The sequence below is a fragment of the Canis lupus genome, chromosome 4 (genome assembly GCF_011100685.1).
Source record: "Canis lupus familiaris isolate Mischka breed German Shepherd chromosome 4, alternate assembly UU_Cfam_GSD_1.0, whole genome shotgun sequence".
Taxonomy (NCBI): domain Eukaryota; kingdom Metazoa; phylum Chordata; class Mammalia; order Carnivora; family Canidae; genus Canis; species Canis lupus.
In genome coordinates this window covers 21970111-21989720 of record NC_049225.1, presented here as the reverse complement: position 1 = coordinate 21989720, position 19610 = coordinate 21970111, and the positions used below count along the sequence as shown (strand labels likewise).

Sequence of the window (19610 nt, the reverse complement as noted above, 5' to 3'; positions counted from 1 at the left end):
TCTTCTGTCTATCTCACGTACTTACACAGTACTTACTGTGTGGCTAGTGCTGTTCAAAGCCTTTTTCGTGTATTAATGCACTGAAATCCACAGCCATCCTATAGAAGAGTCTAGTACTGTCTTCATCTTAACAGATGAAGAAACTGAGGCAAAGATGAACAATTTGCCCAAAGTCACATAGTCAGGAAGTGGCAGGTCTGACTCTGAATCTGCAGATACCAGGCCCCAGAACCTGGCTTTGTCACACCCGTACCAAATGGTCTCTCACCCCAAGCCATGGCGGGGGGTGGGGGTTGCTGAAGGGCCTCCCCGTCTATGCGGGGCGTTACCCCAATCTCATCTGTGTAACCCAGCAGGCGAGATCTGCTGGGGGGAATGTGGCAGGTCTCAGGAGGGGAGGATCCAGCACCCAAGTGTGAGGAAGCCTTCCCAGAGTTGACATTCTTGACTTTGGGAATGAAAACAAACCTGAGGACAGTTGAGGATGTTGGCTACCTCCCTGTCTATAACACCATCTGGCACCTGCCACAAAGCTCAGCAGATGGAGTTATACCCTCAGAACTGCCCTGTTAATCACCAGCAGCTGCCCCGTGGAGGCCAGACTGGCTCCCTAAGTGGCCCATTGCAAGCCCCACTGGCAGATGGCCTGTGAACTGGGGATTTGGGGGCGTGGCAGCAGCCAGACCACACAGAACACAGCAGGCACATTGTTAGAAAATGAGAGGAGGCACCTGAATGGCTTAGTCAGTTAAGCGTCTGCCTTCAGCTCAGGTCATGATCTTGGGGTCCTGTGATTGAGCCCCATGTCAGGCTCCCTGCTCAGCAAGGAGTCTGCTTTTCCCTCTCCTACTTGTACACTCCATCTCAATTTCTCTTTCTCTCCCTCAAATAAATAAATAAATAAATAAATAAATAAATAAATAAATAAATAAAAAGGAAAGAAAGAAAACAAGGGCTCAGGGAAATGTACCAAATAGGAACCGAACAGCCAGGAAAATTGGGCCAATTTTCATCTGAGAACAAATGTCCATTCTAGGCAAGTGGCTTCTGAGAGCCTCCAGGAGGAGCCTTCTGCCTGGAATGTGCCCTCTACACCCCCATCCGCTGTGTAAATGCACCTGGGGCCCAGATTCCTCATCTGGCAACAGCGTCCAGTGAAAATTGAATATTATTCTTATGGAAAGTAATAACTTTTTCCATTTTTATGTAATAAAAAAGAACAACCTAATTTAAGGAAAAACAGTGTATATGTGGAACAGAAGTTTGGCAAAACTGTGAGGGTGATACTCAGATTCATTTGTTTATTTATTCACAGTCTCATCCAATACTGAATCAATCCTCTGCGTGTACTGTGCTGTGGGCACCTTTCCACGGCAGAGCAAAGCCCCCACTGTCATGGGGGAGACAGCTGGTTTCCAAACAGGCCTGCGTGTTAGGTTAGACAGGGTGACATTTGAGCAAGGACACTCACTGGAAATATACTGGTCAAGAGCATGCTAGAAAGAGAGAACTCCAAATGCAAAGACTCTGAGGCAGCAGCACGCTCAGAGTGTCTGGCAAAGGCATACCTGGGAAGCACCGGACTGAACGCTGGCCAGCATCCCTTCCAATATGGTGGCCTTGTAAGTGTGATCTGGATGGGGACAGTTCCTGGTTTAAGACATGGCTGTCTAAGAACCTGGCTGCTGGGGGGATGGGGGGACTGGGTTTGGTGGGGGAACAAGCGGTGGTTCTGCTGATGGAGCTTTGGGTTCAGGATGTCCCTGAAGGTGGGAGAATGAGAGGCAGACAAGCCAGCCCCCGCACACACACATTATCTGTTTGCCTCCTGGGTTGGGGGGTGGGAAGAGTCACTATTCATCCAGTGTTTGCTGGAGGGGTGGCTGTTGGGAACAAGTCAGTCAGATGCAGTTCCTGTCCCACCAGAGCCCCGGCATGGTGGAACAGGGGCCCAGGTGTGGTTGGCACCCAGGCATGTGGGTAGAGAGAGTACATAGGGACAGGTCTACCTTCCCTGCTGAACCCTGTCTCACCTGAGAGCAGCTCACCTCCCGCAGCTCAGGGCTGCATCCTGGAGGGCCCAAGGGAGGAGCAGGGCCAGCCAGCGCAGAATGAAAATGCAGGATCTTCATTCAAAAACCAGGAGAACAGGGGATCCCTTGGTGGTTCAGCAGTTTAGTGCCTGCCTTCGGCCCAGGATGTGATCCTGGGGTCCCAGGATCGAGTCCCACATCGGGCTCCCTGCACAGAGCCTGCTTCTCCCTCTGCCTCTGTCTCTCATGAATAAATAAATAAAATCTTTAAAAAAACAGGAGAACAGTGCCATTAAAGGGACATAAGTGTTTCCCTTTTTCCCTCGAGGTCGCTCTCAGGGTGTCATGGTACTTTACATTTGCTGTTTAAGGTCTTTCTGAGTAAGGAGAAATTAACACTTTATTTTAAATTATTAGTGTTAAAAAATTATTAGTGTGAATTTTACCTTTCATCTTTATACCATACCAGGCCAGCTTGAGATGCAAGTATCAGAGCATTTAACTCATTTGTATTAAGAAATCACACAATTCGTGTTTTGCGGCCTGCTTCTCGAGGGTGCCTTGAGTGGGCCGGGACAAATTCAAGCCAGGCTCGTGAAGGTTGGACAGAGGGAAGGAAGTGCAGCTTCTCAGAAGTCCTAGGGTTTCTCTGTCCCCATGATGCAGGGCACACACGCATGAACCTTCAGGCCTGACAGCTCTGTACTCTGCTCTGGCCAGGGAGGGATAGGATCTGGGGAGGTGCAGCAGGCAGCTCAAGGATTTTTTTTTTTTTTTTTTTTTAAGATTTGTTTATTTTAGAGAGAGTATGTGTGAGCAGGGGTGGAAGCAGAGAGAGAGAGAGAGAGAGAGAAAGAAGGAGAGAACCTCAAGCAGACTCCCTGCTGAGCACAGAGCCAGACACAGCAGGGCTTGATCCCATAACTCCAAGATCACAACCTGAGCTGAAATCAAAAGTTGGACGCTGGGCAGCCCGGGTGGCTCAGCAGTTTAGCGCCGCCTTCAGCCCGGGGCCTGATCCTGGAGACCCGGGATTGAGTCCCACGTCGGGCTCTCTGCATGGAGCCTGCTTCTCCTCCTGCCTGTGTCTCTGTCTCTCATGAATAAATAAATAAAATATTAAAAAAAAAAAAAAAGTTGGATGCTTAACTGACTGAACCACCCAGACATCCCTCAAGGATCTTTAAGCCTCTATCTCAGAACATGCCCTAACCTGGGTCGGAGTGGATGAGATTGCCTAGATTCAGCCTCCAGGCACCACCCACTAGACAGACTTTGGTGATGCCAGCCCAAGGGCAGGGAGTGCGGGGGGACTGCTGGCACCATGCTCCACCTGAGATGCCATGGGTATGTGTGGCCAACTGATGCTCATGCCTGGGCCCCTGCTGGGGATGGAGAGCTGCCACAGCTCCAGAGAAGGAGGCCAGCCTGTCCTGGAGTGTCAGGGGCAGGAGAGCAGGCTGCTTGAGAATGTGTCCTGGGGAGGCAGTGGGAGGCAGGACCAGGAGGGACCTGACACTCCATGACTCCAGCTCTATTTATAAAACACAGATTCTGGGATAGAATTAAGACTTTTAAAATGGGAGCATAGAACATTCAGTCTCCAGTGTGGGACCCCTCTGAGCCTTGGACCCCATGTGACTGCACCGGTTGCAGGCCCATGAAGCAGGCCCTGGTCATCGTTCAAGTCCCTTGGCACTTCTGGGCCTCAGTTTCCTTCAGGTCAGACAGGGTGACCAGGTGCCCCTGCGTCATGTAGTGAAGGACATCTGCAAGGTCGCATGTGGATGGGGGCCAGGAAAGCAGCAGGAATCAAGGCCTCTGCTGGCCCAGCCTCTTTATCTCAGGCTTTCCCGTTCTGCTGCTGCCAGCTGGCTTCCTCTGCTGCCTTACGTTCTTCCCCAGTGTTTTTGAGCACCGACTGTGTGCAAGACATGGGCTAATAAGCACATTGCATAGCCCTGATGTTCACAACCCCGTGCTGTGGTGGTAACAGCAGCGTGCATGAATGCTTACTGTGTGCCGGGGCACCGCACCACGTGCTTTACCCTCGCCGACACAGTGACCGCTCCAGCCACCAGCACTACGAGGCAGGTAGTAGTATTATTAGTCTCTGTTTGCAGATGGGGAAATTGAGATGAACACAGTTAAATAACTGAGGGAACAGCTTTGAGGCAGCACAGCTGGGGTTTGAAGCAGGCAGTGGGAGCCCCAGATCCCCCGCTATTCAACCCTGCTTTACGCTACCTCCCCCTTGACTCTTGGTTTCTGCCCGCCATTCCTCTCCCTGCCCAGGGCTCCCACCCCACCCTCCTGCCTGCCCCCCAGAGCTCCCTGGCTTCTCTTTCCAAAACACAGCATTTCAGCTTAGCTTCCACCATGCCCAGCAGAGGGACTACTGGGCCCAGCTCACCTTCTCCCCTGAGCTCTGTCGCTGTTCTAGTCGGCTTTCAGAGCAGCCACCTGCCATAGGGCGCAACCCCACGCTCATCCAGCCAGCTGGGGTTCAGCAGGGGAGCGGGGACATGTGACCCAGAAGGAGCAGGGAGAGTGCTAGAAAGCAGGACCCTCAGCTGAGCAGCAGGGACTGCCCGCCCTGACCTGTCCTATTGAGGCCCAGAGTCAATGCCCTGTCTGAGGGAGGAGCCAGGCTCTCCGACCCTTTGTCTAGGCCACGCTTCTGCAGGAGAGCCCAAAGCAGGGAGCCCTGCTGACATAGTGGGGCAGGACCCCCTCCTGCATATACATGGAACGTGTCCCTAGGTGGGGAACTGCCTATGACTGGGGTGACCTTGCTGCCTTCCTGGCCCAGGCGCTACTGTCCCTGTGATCTGTCGGTTGCCTCCTCTCAGCCCTTTTTCTCTTCCCCCCATATGGCAGAGCTCCACCTGGAAGGGAACTTCCTGCACCGCCTCCCCAACGAGGTCAGCACCCTGCGGCACCTCCAGGCCATCGACCTCTCCCGGAACCAGTTCCGTGACTTCCCTGAGCAGCTCACCACCCTGCCAGCACTGGAGACCATCAACCTGGAAGAGAACAACATCGTGGGTGAGTGGCCCCAGCCCTCTGGCCCCCGTGCCTCCTGCCATCTGCCATTCCTCCCTCTGGTCTCCCGGGGCCCACACGTGGGGCTCTGCAGTCAGACTTTCACAGACATGCTGGCAAGGTCGGAGACCCTGGAGCTCAGGCCACTGGGCCTGGAAGGGGAGCCATTATGAGGCCCTGCCACCTGCTGCAGGTTGGGCTGGACAGCTGCCTTCACCTGGCAGGTAGGAGGCCCCAGTGTCCTCACCACCTGCCCTGAGCCAGCAGACCACCGTGGCTTACAAGCTCTGTCTTGCATCTCTGTTTGCCGGTCTGGGCTGCCTCCCAGACTCTCCAGTTTGGACCCAGTATATGTCTGCTTCCACCTAAGTCCCCCCGCAAACCCCGTCTCCCTCCCTGGCCTTCATCATGAGCCCTTCACCATTAGTACTTAGGCACCGCTAGGCAGACGTGTCCAGAGCAGCCTCTCCATGCTTCGCAGTGCACAGATACGCTCCCCCCAGGGAACCTGGGGGTCTCCCACCGTAGGCTCAGAGTGCCTTCTGCAAAGGGCAGGCCCAGGGAGTGGTCCTCTCCTCCTCCTGAGGCAGTTCCACATGAGCATCCTCTCCAGCTGCCCAGGGATCTCCCCAGAGAGAACCAGCTCTCAGCAGGGCCCCTCTGTGCCCCTCCTCCTCGGCCCCCTCCTCCGGCTGCCTTGGCTCCCTCAGAAGTGCATCTTCAGCCCTGTTTGGTGCCCCCTCATGTTGCCTCTGATGTTGGCAGTGCCAATAATAACCCCCTTCAGTGCCGCTTTTATTTTTGTAATTGCTTTCACAGCCATTATGCCATTTGACTAAAAGCAATGGCTCTCCAGTGGTTTGGAGCTAGATGGAGAGTAGCCTGCCTTCTGCATGGGGTGCTGAGTATCCCGTCTGTCAGCAGTGCTGCCAGCAGGACTCTGGCCCTGGCTGAGGGGGCGTGGGATCAGTTTACCCCTGAGGCTTGAGATCCACTTTTTTACAGATGAGTAAACTAAGGCTCAGAGAGGTCAGGAGAATGCATCAGGTTGCACAGGGAGATGATAGAAGCGTCCAGGACTCTCAAACTCGGGCCGGTGCCTTGGATGAGGTTTCTTGTCTGACCCAGGATCACTGTGTGCCTCGCCCCTGGGTTGGCCCCTCTGTCACTTGAGCCCTCGTGCTGTCTTCAGCTGGAAGAGGCACGCCCAGAAGTGCCTTTTCACCCCGAGGCTCTCCCTCCCGTGCTGCCCTCACTATCTGGGGTCTTGCCCTGAGCCCTTCATTCTCGGCCAGGCCCTCCTTGCTGCGCCTTCCCTCCCCTGCCTCTTATTCTTGAGACCATTACTGATGCAGCCAGTTCCTCCTGCTGCCTATCCGAACGGGGCGGTTCCCAAGCAGGGGCTACTACGTGCTGACACCAAGACCAGAGCTGGGCATGTAACTGCGGGCAGGCAGGTCAGGAGGAGTGTCGGCCATTGGCTTCCCCACCTCCCCACTGCAGCCTCAGTAGACTCACGTCACCTGTCTGAGCCCCAGCTCCTTCTCAGCTTTTAAACAGGAGTTCTCCCCCAATCCCCACCCAGGAAGGGAGCTTTGCCCCCTCCATGCTGGCTGCGGTACAAAGTGGGGCGTACAAGGGGGGACAGATCCCCCAATCCCTTCCCTCCCCAAGGCCAACAACATCCCTTCACAGCAACAGTTCCCAAAATAAAGATCAGCTTTTTAAAAAAAATATTTTATTTATTTATTCATGAGAGACACAGAGGCAGAGACATAGGCAGAGGGAGAAGCAGGCCCCTCACAGGGAGCCCAATGTGGGACTCGATCCCAGGACCCCAGGATCACCCGGAGCCGAAGGCAGACGCTCAACCACTGAGCCACCCAGGCATCCGCTGTTTTGACTCATTCTGTTGTATAGATATCTCTTCCTTTCTGTTGAGGGACAGCAATAACGACACATGGGAGCCTCTTACAGTTTATCAAGAATGCTCATGCACAGGCCCAAGGCCCATTTGATAGCTGTAGAAACTTAGGCTCTAAGGGATTTCCCTTCACCTTCATGGCCAAGTGTCTGCTGTGCACCTAGCCAGGTGAGCCAGGAAAGAGATGTCAGTCAACCCCTGGGCTATTTCCCAGCCAGTTCCACCTGTAGCAGAGCCTCCTGGTGCCAGCCTGGGCCAGGCACAGGGGATCCCAAGATGCAGGGGCCACTCCTGTGCAGCAGAGGCACCTGCTTTCTGCCAAGTGCACGGAGGCTCCCAGAAGTGCCCATTGATCTCAGGGCCTGCGCCACTGCACGAGGGCTTTCCGAGGGCACTGGGGCCTCCTTCTGTCCTCCCACATGCCCCACATGGAGAGAAGGGGCACGTGGAGGCAGCACCTGTTCCCTTGCCGGAGTCTCCTCTCTTCCATTCTCTGCCTCTCCTGATCCATCCTGCTTACTTGGATCACCTCTAACTCCCGAAGCCATGGCAGGCCGGGCCCTCACCTTCATAGCCCAGCTGCACGGAGGGGGCTGTGATCATGGTGAGGAAGGTGAGGACTGCGTCGTCCTTCATTATGGAAGTAGCTCTGCACCTGTCGCCAGCTGTAGCTTATCTCCTGTAGAATCTCATTAGGAAAATTGTAGTAGGAGCTTAGGATGTCTTAAGAGTGGCTAATTTTTCCCCTTCAGAGCCCACAGAAGGTGTTGGAAACATTTTTCTTTTTTCTGAGAAATAAATCTGAGATGCATGAGTTGCTCTAAAGCTTTAGTTCAGCGAGAAGACAACAAGTAGCTCCAAAGCAAGCTCCCAAGTGCATCAGAAGGAGTCTCAGTCTGAAGGGACAGCCCCTAAGGATGCCCCCAACCTGGGCTCAGGAAGCATCCGGGGGCGGGGGAGCGGGGAGAGCAAGGACAGCTCTGTCATCTTTTGCCTTCTCAGCAGTGCTGCACCCAATCTTCCTCCACTCTGGGCCACAGTGGGGCTCCAGTTCACAGAGGAGGGGGCCCTCAATAGGGTACGTAGGCTGACAGAGCTGGGGACGCTTGGTCTGCTCTGTGATGCCAGCTGCCAGCAGGTGGTGGTGCTGCTGCTGGACCTCAGTGCTCACCCATAGCTGAGTGTCCTCAGGTCATGTGTCCGGGTGGCCCTGGTGGCCTCATTGCCATTCCTGGTACAGATAGTCCGGTCCACGCGCATGATCTCTATAGCCTCATCCCAGGAGCTGCCCTGCCCCCTGCTTCCACCCAGCACCTAGCGTGCTGTCTGCCCTACAGCACGTCCTCGGGTGCTCAGAGACCTGAGTGAAGCAGAAGTTCCTAAGCACCAAAGGCCCTCTGAAATGACTGACACACAATACAGCGGATTGTTTCCAGTTGCCGGCTGTGACCCACTCATGAGTCACAAAGTCAGGTGGGAAGGTTGAGGCCAGTGTGTGATGAAGTACACCTGTAGCATGGTACTAGTGCTTTGTGACTTTCATTTCAGGTTTATGTACATGCGCAGCTGTATGTACTGGTTTGTGATGTAAAACGTATTTCTTACGGTGGGTCACCATGAAGAAGTATCAGAAGCCACTCCCTTAAGATGTCCTGCAGAGATGCGGGGTCTTTTCATGGCCAGCCTAGCTCCTTAGCCTCCCCCCCCAGCTCACACTGCCAGCCACACAATACATCCTTCCCTCCTCTCTTCTCCATCCATGGCCACGACCTTCGGCACCTTCCTGGTGACTGGTGGGGGTGGAGTGAGGACGGCCAGGGAGGCCTCGGCTGAGGGGAGGAGCTTGCCACCCACCTGACTATAGAATCAGGTAGACGACAGGGTCAGTGCCACCTGTTTATCCCTGCCCATCCCACCTCACCCATGCTGCCAGCCTGCATGCGCAGTCTGAAAGTCCTTCCTTGTGTCTCACCGTTTTCTCTGCCTGTGGCCACACACACACACACACACACACACACACACACACACACACCCCTGGCCCCCCACCCCACAGTCTGTGGGTCTGGGCCAGGTTCAGGTGAATGGGAAGTAGCACAGATCAAGACGTCTCACTCCTCTGCCTCTTCCTCTGTGGAAGGCGTCCTGGAGACAAGCTACCAGGACATAGTTGTGGTTGGCCATGTGTCCCTGTGAGGTGGGGCTCCCAGGAGAGCCCAGGAGGGGTTTCAGAGGAGGTGGAGGTATTTGGTCTGAATGACAATGACAATATGCTGGATCACCCATCTTCTGAAAAAACCCAGAAGCCAGGTCTCTCACCCTGGCAGCTGCCACATGTGACTTGAAGGAGGTTGGGCAGGAGCCACATGAAGTTCTCATTAGAACTCGATCCTGCATGGTCTTTCACTGTATCCCAGAATGTGTGGGGGGTGAGGAGAAAATTAAGTACTTAGGAGACTTCATTTTGCTAAGCAGGGGACTCTTTCAGTTAATCTGGAATTAATTTTCCATAACTCTCAACTCACCAGGGTTTTTCCCAGTGTTCCAGAGGGAGCCAGAGATCATAGGAAAACAAGCTCTTGCTAAGAATTTAATAGAACAATAAATAGCACTTTGAAAAAGCTAAGTCACATGGGGATGCTATTTCATCCTGCTCCATACTGTTTCGCCTCTTACCGTGGAAGGCCATATCTCCTCAAGTAGGGCCTCAGGGGCAGCACCTGAGAACTTGTTAGAAATGTATTTTCACAGGGCGCCCTGCTGGCTTGGTTGGTTAAGTGTCCGACTCTGATCTCAGCTCAGGTCTTGATTTTAGGGTCCTGAGTTCAGGGCCCTGACTTGGGCTCCATGCTGGGTGAAAGAAAGAAAGAAATGCACATTCCCAGGCCCTTACTCAGTTAGAAATTGGGAGGAGGCGATTTGTTTTAACAAGCTGCCCCCACCGGTGATACGGCTCCATGCTGAAGCCCCCGCCGAGGCTATGGCTTCTCAAAGCTTCATCCACAGACCAGCAGCATGGGCATCGCCTGGGAGCTTTTTAGAAATGCAGAGCCATAGACTCTACCCTCTGTCCTCCAGGGTCAGAATCTGCAACTGAGCAAGGTCCCCAAGTGATTTCTGTGCACACTGCAGGCTAGGAAGTGCTGGTGAGGTGTGTGTGTGTGGGGGGGGGGGGGGGGGGGGGGGGGGGCTTTTCCTAAATAACCAGGTGCATCTCCGGGCTGCAGGCTACTCTCTTGTCCCACCCCTCCCACCCAAGCACAACTGCTCTGTAAGCCTCACAGAATGCCACAGGGTACAGGCCACAGATCCCACATCCCAATCCCCTGGGAGTGCTGGCTAGAGAGGAAGCCTCCCAGGTTCTCTTTTCAGACCTACTGAATCAGAACCTCTGCGGATGGGCCCAGGAACCTACATTTCTAACAAGCGACCTAGGCAGAGACAGCAGTGTGCTGATTGAGAATCTGTGTTAGACCCTTACCCCGGGCTTCAGTCTTTTGGTATAGTTTACCTGGACCATGGCTCCAGCCCTTATCCGTCAGTACAGGATCCTTGTCCCTGCAATACAAAGATGGGAATGGGGGCACCATGGGGACTTGGAGGGAGCATGGCTGGCCCAGGGGTCCCCTACACCCCTGCCATGACCCAGTGTATCACAGGGTGCCTGGGCCCTGTATCGTACCATCCTCGCCCTTCTCCAGCAGGCAAGGGAGGGCAGATCCTTCCAGGGAGCCGCAGCTTCACTCTGGCCTCTGTCAAGAGAAGAGATCCACCAGAATGCAGCCTCCACTGTCCTAGCCTGGGGGCACAGATGCCAGGACCTCAGGATAGCCCTCCTGGGATGTTCACATGGCTGTTCCAGCCTCACCTGGTACCACAGAATGAATTGATCAGTATCACAGGGGCAGAGGGAATGCGGCTTTGTTTCTCTTTGAGGGCTCTACCCATAGTGAGAGGTTCTGCAGGCTCTGGGTGCTCTCAGAACTCACCTGTGTGGCGAGAAGGCTGATGCGCTGGAGTTCCATCCCAGTTCCGGGTACTGGGATGGAACTCCAGTTCCAGTACCTGGAGGTGGGCCTAGGAGGATTTCCTGGAGGAGGCAGAATGGGCGGGACTGGTCCTTCTCCACAGCACAGCCCTTTGTCCCTCTGGTGGAATGGGAGGGGAGTCTCCCTAGTTCTTTCACTAGGGCCCAGAAAATGTTGTTTTAAACATAGAAAACTGGACAAGCAGAGGTGGAAATGATACTCTATTTGACCTAAAAAGAAGTGCAGAGACTTTTCAAAACCTGATTGCTGTAGGTGCCTAGCATAGCTCTCCTGCCATGATCTTGTTTAACCTGCCTAAGCGTCCCTTCTGGATAGGAAGCATGATCACCACTTGACAGCTGAGAAGAGAGGCTCACAGAGGTCAAGCAGCCTGCACGAGGACATGATAGAATCAGGATTTTAACCCAGGTCTCTGGTCATCCAAGCCTATATATCTTCAGTGTCCCCAAGCCTATCCCATGCTCCTTCAATAGGAGAGCTACATGAAGTGACAGGTGCAGGTGCCACCTGTCTGGTAGGCACCCATCAATAAGTTGGCAGGTTACAAAGCAATAGCTTTTGCCCACTACCTTGCCCAGCCCTTGAAAGAGCCCTGAAGCTGCAGAGAAAGCTCCTCCGGGAGAGGGCATGCTGCAAGGCCTCATTTGCTGGTGGCTCGCTAGAGGCTGGTTAGCAGACAGACCTCCTGTAGCTCGCTGCCTGCTGTGACAGGCCTGTCAGCCCCTAAGACAGGTCAGAGCTGAGAAGCCGGCCTCTCGCCCTCCTCACCCTTCGCCATGAGGCTTCCAGGCTCTGCTTGGGGAGAGGCTGGTCTAACCTGACCACGGTTGAGTAAATGGTGTGCTTTGAACCCTCCGATGCCAACATACTGCTCCGTCAGTCAGCGGCCTGTGTCCAGAGCTGTAAAAGTAACCTGTGGAATCAGCTGGCTATATCTTTTGAGCTCCTCCATTTTCCACCATGTACCACTTGGGGTTTAGCTAGGCTCTGATCCTGGGTGATCTGAATTGCCAGGCTAGGAAGAGGCTATGTCAAGGCCTCAAGGGCTTTGAGAGGTCAGGCTTGCTGCCCACCCTGCAGACCCACCAATGCTCAGTAGGGTGAGGAAGCAGCAAGTAGAGAATCTCGGCCAAAGCAAATGCTTCTGGACGCAAGGCCCTGCCTCCTCTTAGACCAGGCAGGGGCATAGTGGGACTGTTCACCAGCTGCCTTCCGAACTTCCTCTGGGCCCAAGAGGCAGCTTGAACCACAAGCAGGGAAGGCTTCTTAGAATTTCCCAGGCCTGCCTGCCTGTCTTCACTCTGGACAGAAGGGGAGCCCCCCGTGGTGATAGCAAAAGCAGAGTCTGTTTTTAGCAGGAAAGGCATAGGCCTGAAGCCCCACTTATATCATTAGCATAAGCAAGTCGCCTCACCTCTGTGCACCCGTTTCATCCCTGCTGCAGTGTGGGGAGGACGGCTCCATCCTTTGGGTTGACTGGGTTCACTGCGGTCGCTCCCCACCAGTTGCTTGTCCTCCTGCCATTCAGCCAGCCTGGGGTCCTGACCACATGCTACCTGCTGGGCCACTTGCACTTACCCAGGGACCAGGACAGAGGAGCCAAGGGACCTAGCTAAAGAATTGGATAGAGACTACGGAGTGGACCACAGCATCCAGGACAGGGCTCAACTAGCCAAGGAAGGTTTGCCCAAATTGTCCTTCCAGAGGATTCTGAGTGGCCAGCCCCTGTGGCACCCAGGATCTCTGGGTGGCGCAGCGGTTTAGCGCCTGCCTTTGGCCCAGGGCGCGATCCTGGAGACCCTGGATCGAATCCCACATCGGGCTCCCGGTGCATGGAGCCTGCTTCTCCCTCCGCCTGTGTCTCTGCCTCTCTCTCTCTCTCTCTCTCTCTCTCTCTGTGTGACTATCATAAATAAATAAAAAATTAAAAAAAAAAAAAAGAATTGTGGCACCCACCCAGGTCCCTTGAAATCCACTCCACTTACCCCCCACCAGCACCCTGAAGCAGGCTGCTGTACCATTCCCAGTACCACTCTTGCTTCTGGTGAGGAAGATATTTGAGACAGGTACTTAGTAGCTGAGAAAAGGGAGCAATCACCATGTGCAGCTTTAAGCCTGGCAAGATTTTGACTAGGCTGGCAGGTTTGGGAGGCCAAAGTCACACCCCTGGCACCTTTCTCCTGAGTCTGGACCTGGAGCTCCAAACCTATCTGGGGAGAAACAGAGCCAGTCCCCTCCTTGGGCACTGGGTTTGGATTCCTCTTGAGCACGGCCACCTGTAGCAGTCTGAGCCTTGCCCTGTCACAGGACCCAGGGGAGAATGACTTGCCCTCCACATGGCAGCTGCCAGAGTGCCACAGCAGATGCATGCTCTCTCCCGGCATGCCCTTGTCCAGCACAACAGAGTACCATGCTGTGCCATGGGTAGCAAGCAGTCGGTGCAGGCATCCCTCGAGCTGGCAGGCGGCTTGGGAGGTAATTACCAGACACACAACACAGGGAGCACTGACCGCCCTCGGAGCCTGGATGACGGAAAGGCTGGCAGTAAACAAACAGGCTTTAATAGCAATTAGTGCAAGTTAGACATGCCCCCCTTTGACATGGGAGGAAAGGAGCTCATGTGTGTCTGCCCACAGGGAGTGAGCAAGTGAGTCTCTGGGCAAAAGACCTCTCACACACTTGGTCTCTGCCCAAATGGAATGACATTCTCTGTGCCAACCACTGTGTGGTAAAGCCTTGATTACTCGGAACCTCCAATTATCCAGGATGCTCTTGGCATTCTGTTGGTAGCACACAGGGAAACAGCAAGAAAGGAGTTATTTGACGTTTGTTTAAAATAAAACACTTGCACGCTCCATTAGCCAGCCGGCCAGTCTCCAGCCAGTCTCCTGTCCCTGTCCAGAGTGCTGGAGAGCAGCCCCTAGGCTCTGAACCTCAGAGCTCAGCCTTGCCAGGTGCCTTACTCAGGGAACAAGGCCTGCAGGGGTACAGACACAAATCGAGGCATTGGAAATGTGCATTCATTCACCAGTGGTTCATTTGATTGAACAGCTTGCTGTGTGCCAAGCTCTGTGCTGGAGACAGAGATGTACAAAGCACGTTCTCTGGGGTCCTGGAGCTCGTGGCATGGTCCGTTAATACTAGCTGATACTCAGTGACCATTTACTTCACATCTGATCTCTAAGCATTTTTCAAGTGTGCTCCTGTTTAGTCCTCATGACAACCTTGGAAGGCAGGTATCGTCCTCCTCCCCAGGTAAGGAAACAGAGGCGCAGGGAAGTTGAGTGACTTGGCCAAGGCCATGGGTCTAGGTCGCTGCCTAGGCAGAGCCAGGGTTCAGGCCCAAACAGTCTTGCTCCAGAACTCCAGCTCTTTGGGACTTTGTGTAGGGGAGAGATTTTTGCATAGAGCTGTGGAGAGATAGAAAGCCACAGTGAGGGACACCCGAGTGGCTCAGCGGTTGAGCATCTGCCTTTGGCTCAGGGCATGATCCTGGAGTCCCAGAATCGAGTCCCACGTCGGGCTCCCTGCATGGAGCCTGCTTCTCCCTCTGCCTGTGTCTCTGCCTCTGTGTGTGTGTGTGTGTGTGTGTGTGTGTGTGTGTGTCTCATGAATAAATAAATAAATAAATCTTTAAAAAAAAAGCCACAATGAAGTCACAGTGGAAGCAAATAACTTTAGTTGGAAGGAAGCTCCCGTGGGGTGGAGAGAAGGGTATTAGGTAGTGAGGCAGGATTCCCTAGGCCACGTGGGCCATCTGCCTCGCTCCTGACAGCTCTCCCTCACAGAGCAGAACAGGTGGGCAGCATCCCAGGATGGAAGTGCTATGTGCGTATTTTTGCCAAATTCTCCCATTAAACGACATTGGAAAGACCGGCAGTGCTCAAGCTAGCTGTACATTCAAATCATTTGGAGAGCTTTTAAAAGCCCTCGTGTCCAGACGACACTCCATGCCAATTAAATCAGAATCTCTGATGGTAGATTTTGATTTTTTAAACTCCCCAGATGGTTCGAAAGAGCAGGCGTGATAGAACCATTGAGCTAGGGGCGCCTGAGTGGCTCAGTTGGTTCAGTGTCTGCCTTTAGCTCAGATCATGATCTCGGGGTCCTGGGATCCAGTGCCACACCGGGCTCCCTGCTCCACAGGGAGTCTGCTTCTCCCTCTCCCTCTGCCTGTCGCTCCCTCTGTTTGTGCTGTCTCTGTCAAATAAATAAATAAAATCTTAAAAAAGAAAAGAACCATTGAGCTAGACCCAGACCTTCCAGCAACACCAGCATTCCATCCTGAAGAAGCTGTAACTTTCCTCTTCTTCCCAGCGTCTGTCTGCTATGTGTGTCTGTAGCTTTATCAGGATGAGAAAAGCAACAGCCTGGCCATGACAGCAGACACTTGGCTGGAAGGGTGGCAGGAGTGAGCTCTGTGGACTTGCATCTTTCCCTTGGGACTCCCCTTTTACACTGACCCTACTGGACCCTGGGCATGGTGCTCTGCTGCCAAAGTGCCCACAAAATCCTCTCTCCTCCCTGTAGCACAGCAAGCTTACCTAACATTTTCTCAAGGAACTTCTAGAAGCCAAAAGCAACTGAGAACATAGGGGTGATAAAACAGTGGGCTGGTGCCCAGAGCACAAGTTTATGCCAGAGAATCCTAGTTTAAGTGTGGAGTTGGACTGAGCACCAGCACCTTTCATGCAGGAGCCTGCAGTCCTGCTGGGGTGGGCTACTCAGCTCGGCTCCCCACTGGCCTGCTGGGGTGCTCAGTCAGGTTAGTAGCTGGAAATTGGCCCTGGTGGGAGTATTTGCACCACAAAGCATCAGCAGATGCTACACATGGGATATGTGGGATATTTTCCTCCTCCGGGAGTAGATTGTGAGCTGTTAGGCTGCACGCCGCTGGCTCAGCTCTCTCCACCTCCTTGCTGTCATTAGCATCCTGACCACTCTCCCCAACTCCCACCTTCTTTTTTAAAAAAATATTTTATGGGGATCCCTGGGTGGTGCAGCGGTTTGGCGCCTGCCTTTGGCCCAGGGCGCGATCCTGGAGACCCGGGATCGAATCCCACGTCGGGCTCCCGGTGCATGGAGCCTGCTTCTCCCTCTGCCTGTGTCTCTGCCTCTCTCTCTCTCTCCCTCTCTCTGTGACTATCATAAAAAAAAAAAAAAAAGAAGAAGAAAAAAATATTTTATTTATGTATTCATGAGAGACACAGAGAGAGAGGGGGGCAGATACAGGCAGAGGGAAAAGCAGGCTCCATGCAGGGAGCCCGACGCGGGACTCGATCCCGGGTCTCTAGGATCACACCCTGGGCTGAAGGTGGCGCTAAAGTACTGAGCCACCCGGGCTGCCCCAACTACCACCTTCAACCCAAGTTTTGTTTCCCAGAAGCTGGTTTCCCTGGGGGCGGGGGTAGGGGAGGCTGCAGAGCTCATTCCTACCTGGTGGTTATCTTCAGAGCCTTGCTTCTTATTTTTCCGACAGTAAGGGAAGTCTTAGTTCTGACAGTGGTCGGAAATCTGAGCAGGAAGTTTTGTAGAGTTAGGCCTGGCAACCTCAGTTTGCAGGCACAGAGGAGGATTTTCCAAGGTGCCACTCTCACTTCTGTCCCCCACCCCAGGGAGAAGAACCTTTAGGGGAGGTGATCACTTTTCCATCTGCAAGTCCCATGACCCGCCCCCACGCCCCAGACCTCGCTGGGGGCCGGGTGGGGGCTCAGGAGGCGCCTTCCGGGGGCCCAGTGAGGGGGCCGTGGGGGGAGAGTAGGGACTTCAGCAGGGAGGAAGGATAGGCACGGGGATGGGGGGGGGGGGTGCAGAGACCACCGGAAATCTGACTGGGAAGATAAATGCCAGGCAAGGGCCAGGCAATTTCATTTACTTTTTTAGCTGTCTCCGGAGCAGCCAGCGAGGCTGAGTCATTTATGAAGAAAATTATTATGATCGTCTTTGCCCATCAGCCTGGCCTGAGGACGCGCTGCAGGAGGCGCCTGGCAGCCCACCTTTGCTGGCCAACCCGGACATGGCAAGGAGGGCTCTCGGCAGGCACTTTTCTCCTCCTTTGTTCTTCTTTCCTGGAAGCTTTTTTTTTTTTTTTAATTTTTCTTTTTAAGATTTTATTTATTTATTCATGAGAGACACAGAGAGAGGCAGAGACACAGGCGGAGGGAGAAGCAGGCTCCATGCAGGGAGCCCGATGCGGGACTCGATCCCGGGTCCCCGGGGTCACACCCTGGGCCCAAGGCGGGAGCTCATCCTCTGAGCCACCCAGGCGTCCCTTTCCTGGAAGCTTGTAGTGAAGGGCGGAAAAAAGTGTCTCTAGGTTCATTAACGGATTTTCTTTTTTTCTTTCTTTTTTTTTGGAGTACAGTTGACGCACTATAGGACCTTAGTTCCAGGTGTACAACATAGCGAATGCACACATCTACACGTTACGCTGTGCTCACCACCACCAAGGTAGCCACCATCTGCTGTTCCAGTCGTGGATTCTTAACACTCTGCACTCCCTGTCCTCTCACTGGGACGCCCGCTGCACTCTCCACAGCTTGGTATCCCTGTCCTCCTTAGGGGTGCACCTCACGGCCCCTCCGTAATGGCCCCTGTGTCTCCGTGAGGCAGAGGACCCCTTGAAAGATGAAAGGTGGAGCTCCAGGGAGGTTAAGGGGCCTGCCTGAGGTTGCACAACTTTTTTTTTTTTTTTTTTTTTTTTTTTCATGAGACACAGAGAGACAGAGGCAGAGGGAGAAGCAGACTTCCTGCAGGGAGCCCAATGCGGGACTCGATCCCAGGACCCTGGGATCATGACCTGAGCCAAAGGCAGATGCTCAACCACTGAGCCACCCAGGTGCCCCTAGGTTGTACAACTTGAAATGGCAGATCAGAGGTTAAGGACCGGGTCTTTACCCTGTCTGCTCCCCCCACCCCCATGGACTCTCTTTCAGCAGGGGGCTTGCTGATCCAGTCTTCCCCGAGGGCCGAGGGCCGTGGGACTCAGCTTGCAGGATTATGAGGGGCATGCCTTGTCCTCTGTGCCTCCCAAAGGCAAGGGCTACTTCCATGTCCTTCCTGCCCCACCCTCCCCACCTCACACCCCCAGTGTGGGGCTCCGTGGGGTAGGGAAGGCTCAGCCACTGCCCCCGCCTGGCTCCTTCCAAGCCTTCGAGAGTGACAGACCCAGCCATGAGTGAGGGATGTGAATGAGTGTGCCCCAGGAGCTTTCCTATTATAGGCATGATTCTCTGTCCTGCTAGGTTACCATAGTTTGTCTGCTTGTCTCTTGTGGCATTTTGAGTGGTGACATGAAGCTCAGCTCAGCTTAGCACAGCATCCTTGATCTTGGCTGGTTAGGTTTCCAGGCACCAAGTGTTGCATCAAGCCTGAGGGATGGGGACAGCCTGGATTCTCGACTGTGTGTCCAGTCACCTGGAGAGGTCCACAAACCTCAGGCAGCAGGCCTGGGGCGCTACCCCTGCATCGTTATCCAGCACTCCAGGTGCCATTGTGAGGTGTCCCAAAGGTGCAGATTCCACACTCCCCAGAGTCCTGCAAAACCAAGAATTCTGGCCATAGGAGATTGCCCAGGTCAGAGGTGGGACAGCCAGCTGCATGGAAACTCTCTAGTGCACTCCAGCCTGCAGCAGGGTATGGGGCGCCATGGTGTTGCCAGGGAAGCCAGACAACTTGCATCCTGGGCCACCAGGGTGGGGAGCCTCAGACCCTAATTCCAGAAGGGACCTTAGAGGTCATGGGGCTTGGCCCCACCCAAAGCAGAAATCAGAGAGCTGGTCTCTGCTGGCTTCTGTGCTGGGAGGCTCCCTCAGTCTCCTTTACCACTTCCCTGGGCCCAGACCCCTCCTCTTCTCAGGGTCTTTTTAGACTATGGGCACCACGTGTGAAGACTAGTGCTCTGGAGTGATCGTTTGATCATCCTGTCTCCAGAGATCCCACTGGCACAAAACAGGTTTGCTAGGCAGTAGTGCTAATGACGAGTGAGGTAGATAAGGTCAAGCCGACCTCAGGGAAGTAATTTCCTCTAAATACTGCCCACTCTGATTCTACTATTGATTACTTGAAGCTTCCAGACATAGGCAAGAGCCTGGGCTGGCTGTCTGCAGTGTGAGGAGGGTCAGGCAGGGTATGGGGTCCCCAGCTGCAGCCTCGAGGGGACAGGATGATGCAGTGGACTGTGCCCCCATCCATCCTGCATTCATGGTGTCCAGCTCAGATTGGGGGGTCTTCTTCTCCACCATGGGCTTCTGTGTGGCCTCACTGTGGAAGTTCATCACCATCATAATCATGCAGTTGGGGCCCTGAGAAAGTTGGAGGAGCATTACTCTGGCTTCATTAAAGGATTCTAGAAGTTCCCATCCTACATTCTGCAGTCACAGGCTGAGAGATGAAGTGACCCCAGAGCCTGGTGGACTCCGCCTCTCATCATCTGTCATAGTGAAAATTGGAAACCTGAATGTTCCTCTGGATACCATGGGCTACGACCCAGTCATGAAAATGTTGGACTTCCAGCCTGAAAAGATATTTATGATACATCACTGAGAAAAGCCCATGATGGCA

The 19610-nt window shown here is 53.9% G+C and overlaps 1 protein-coding gene across 2 annotated transcripts in view; it reads left to right on the top strand.

Annotated features, from left to right (window-relative positions):
- Positions 1 to 19610, top strand: part of LRRC20 (leucine rich repeat containing 20) — an 84954-nt gene that overhangs the window by 51856 nt on the left and 13488 nt on the right. For both annotated transcript variants that reach the window (XM_038534211.1, XM_038534212.1), the window contains one exon: positions 4914 to 5081. In XM_038534211.1, coding sequence (XP_038390139.1) covers positions 4914 to 5081 — 168 coding nt within the window. The remainder of the gene's footprint in view (positions 1 to 4913; positions 5082 to 19610) is intronic.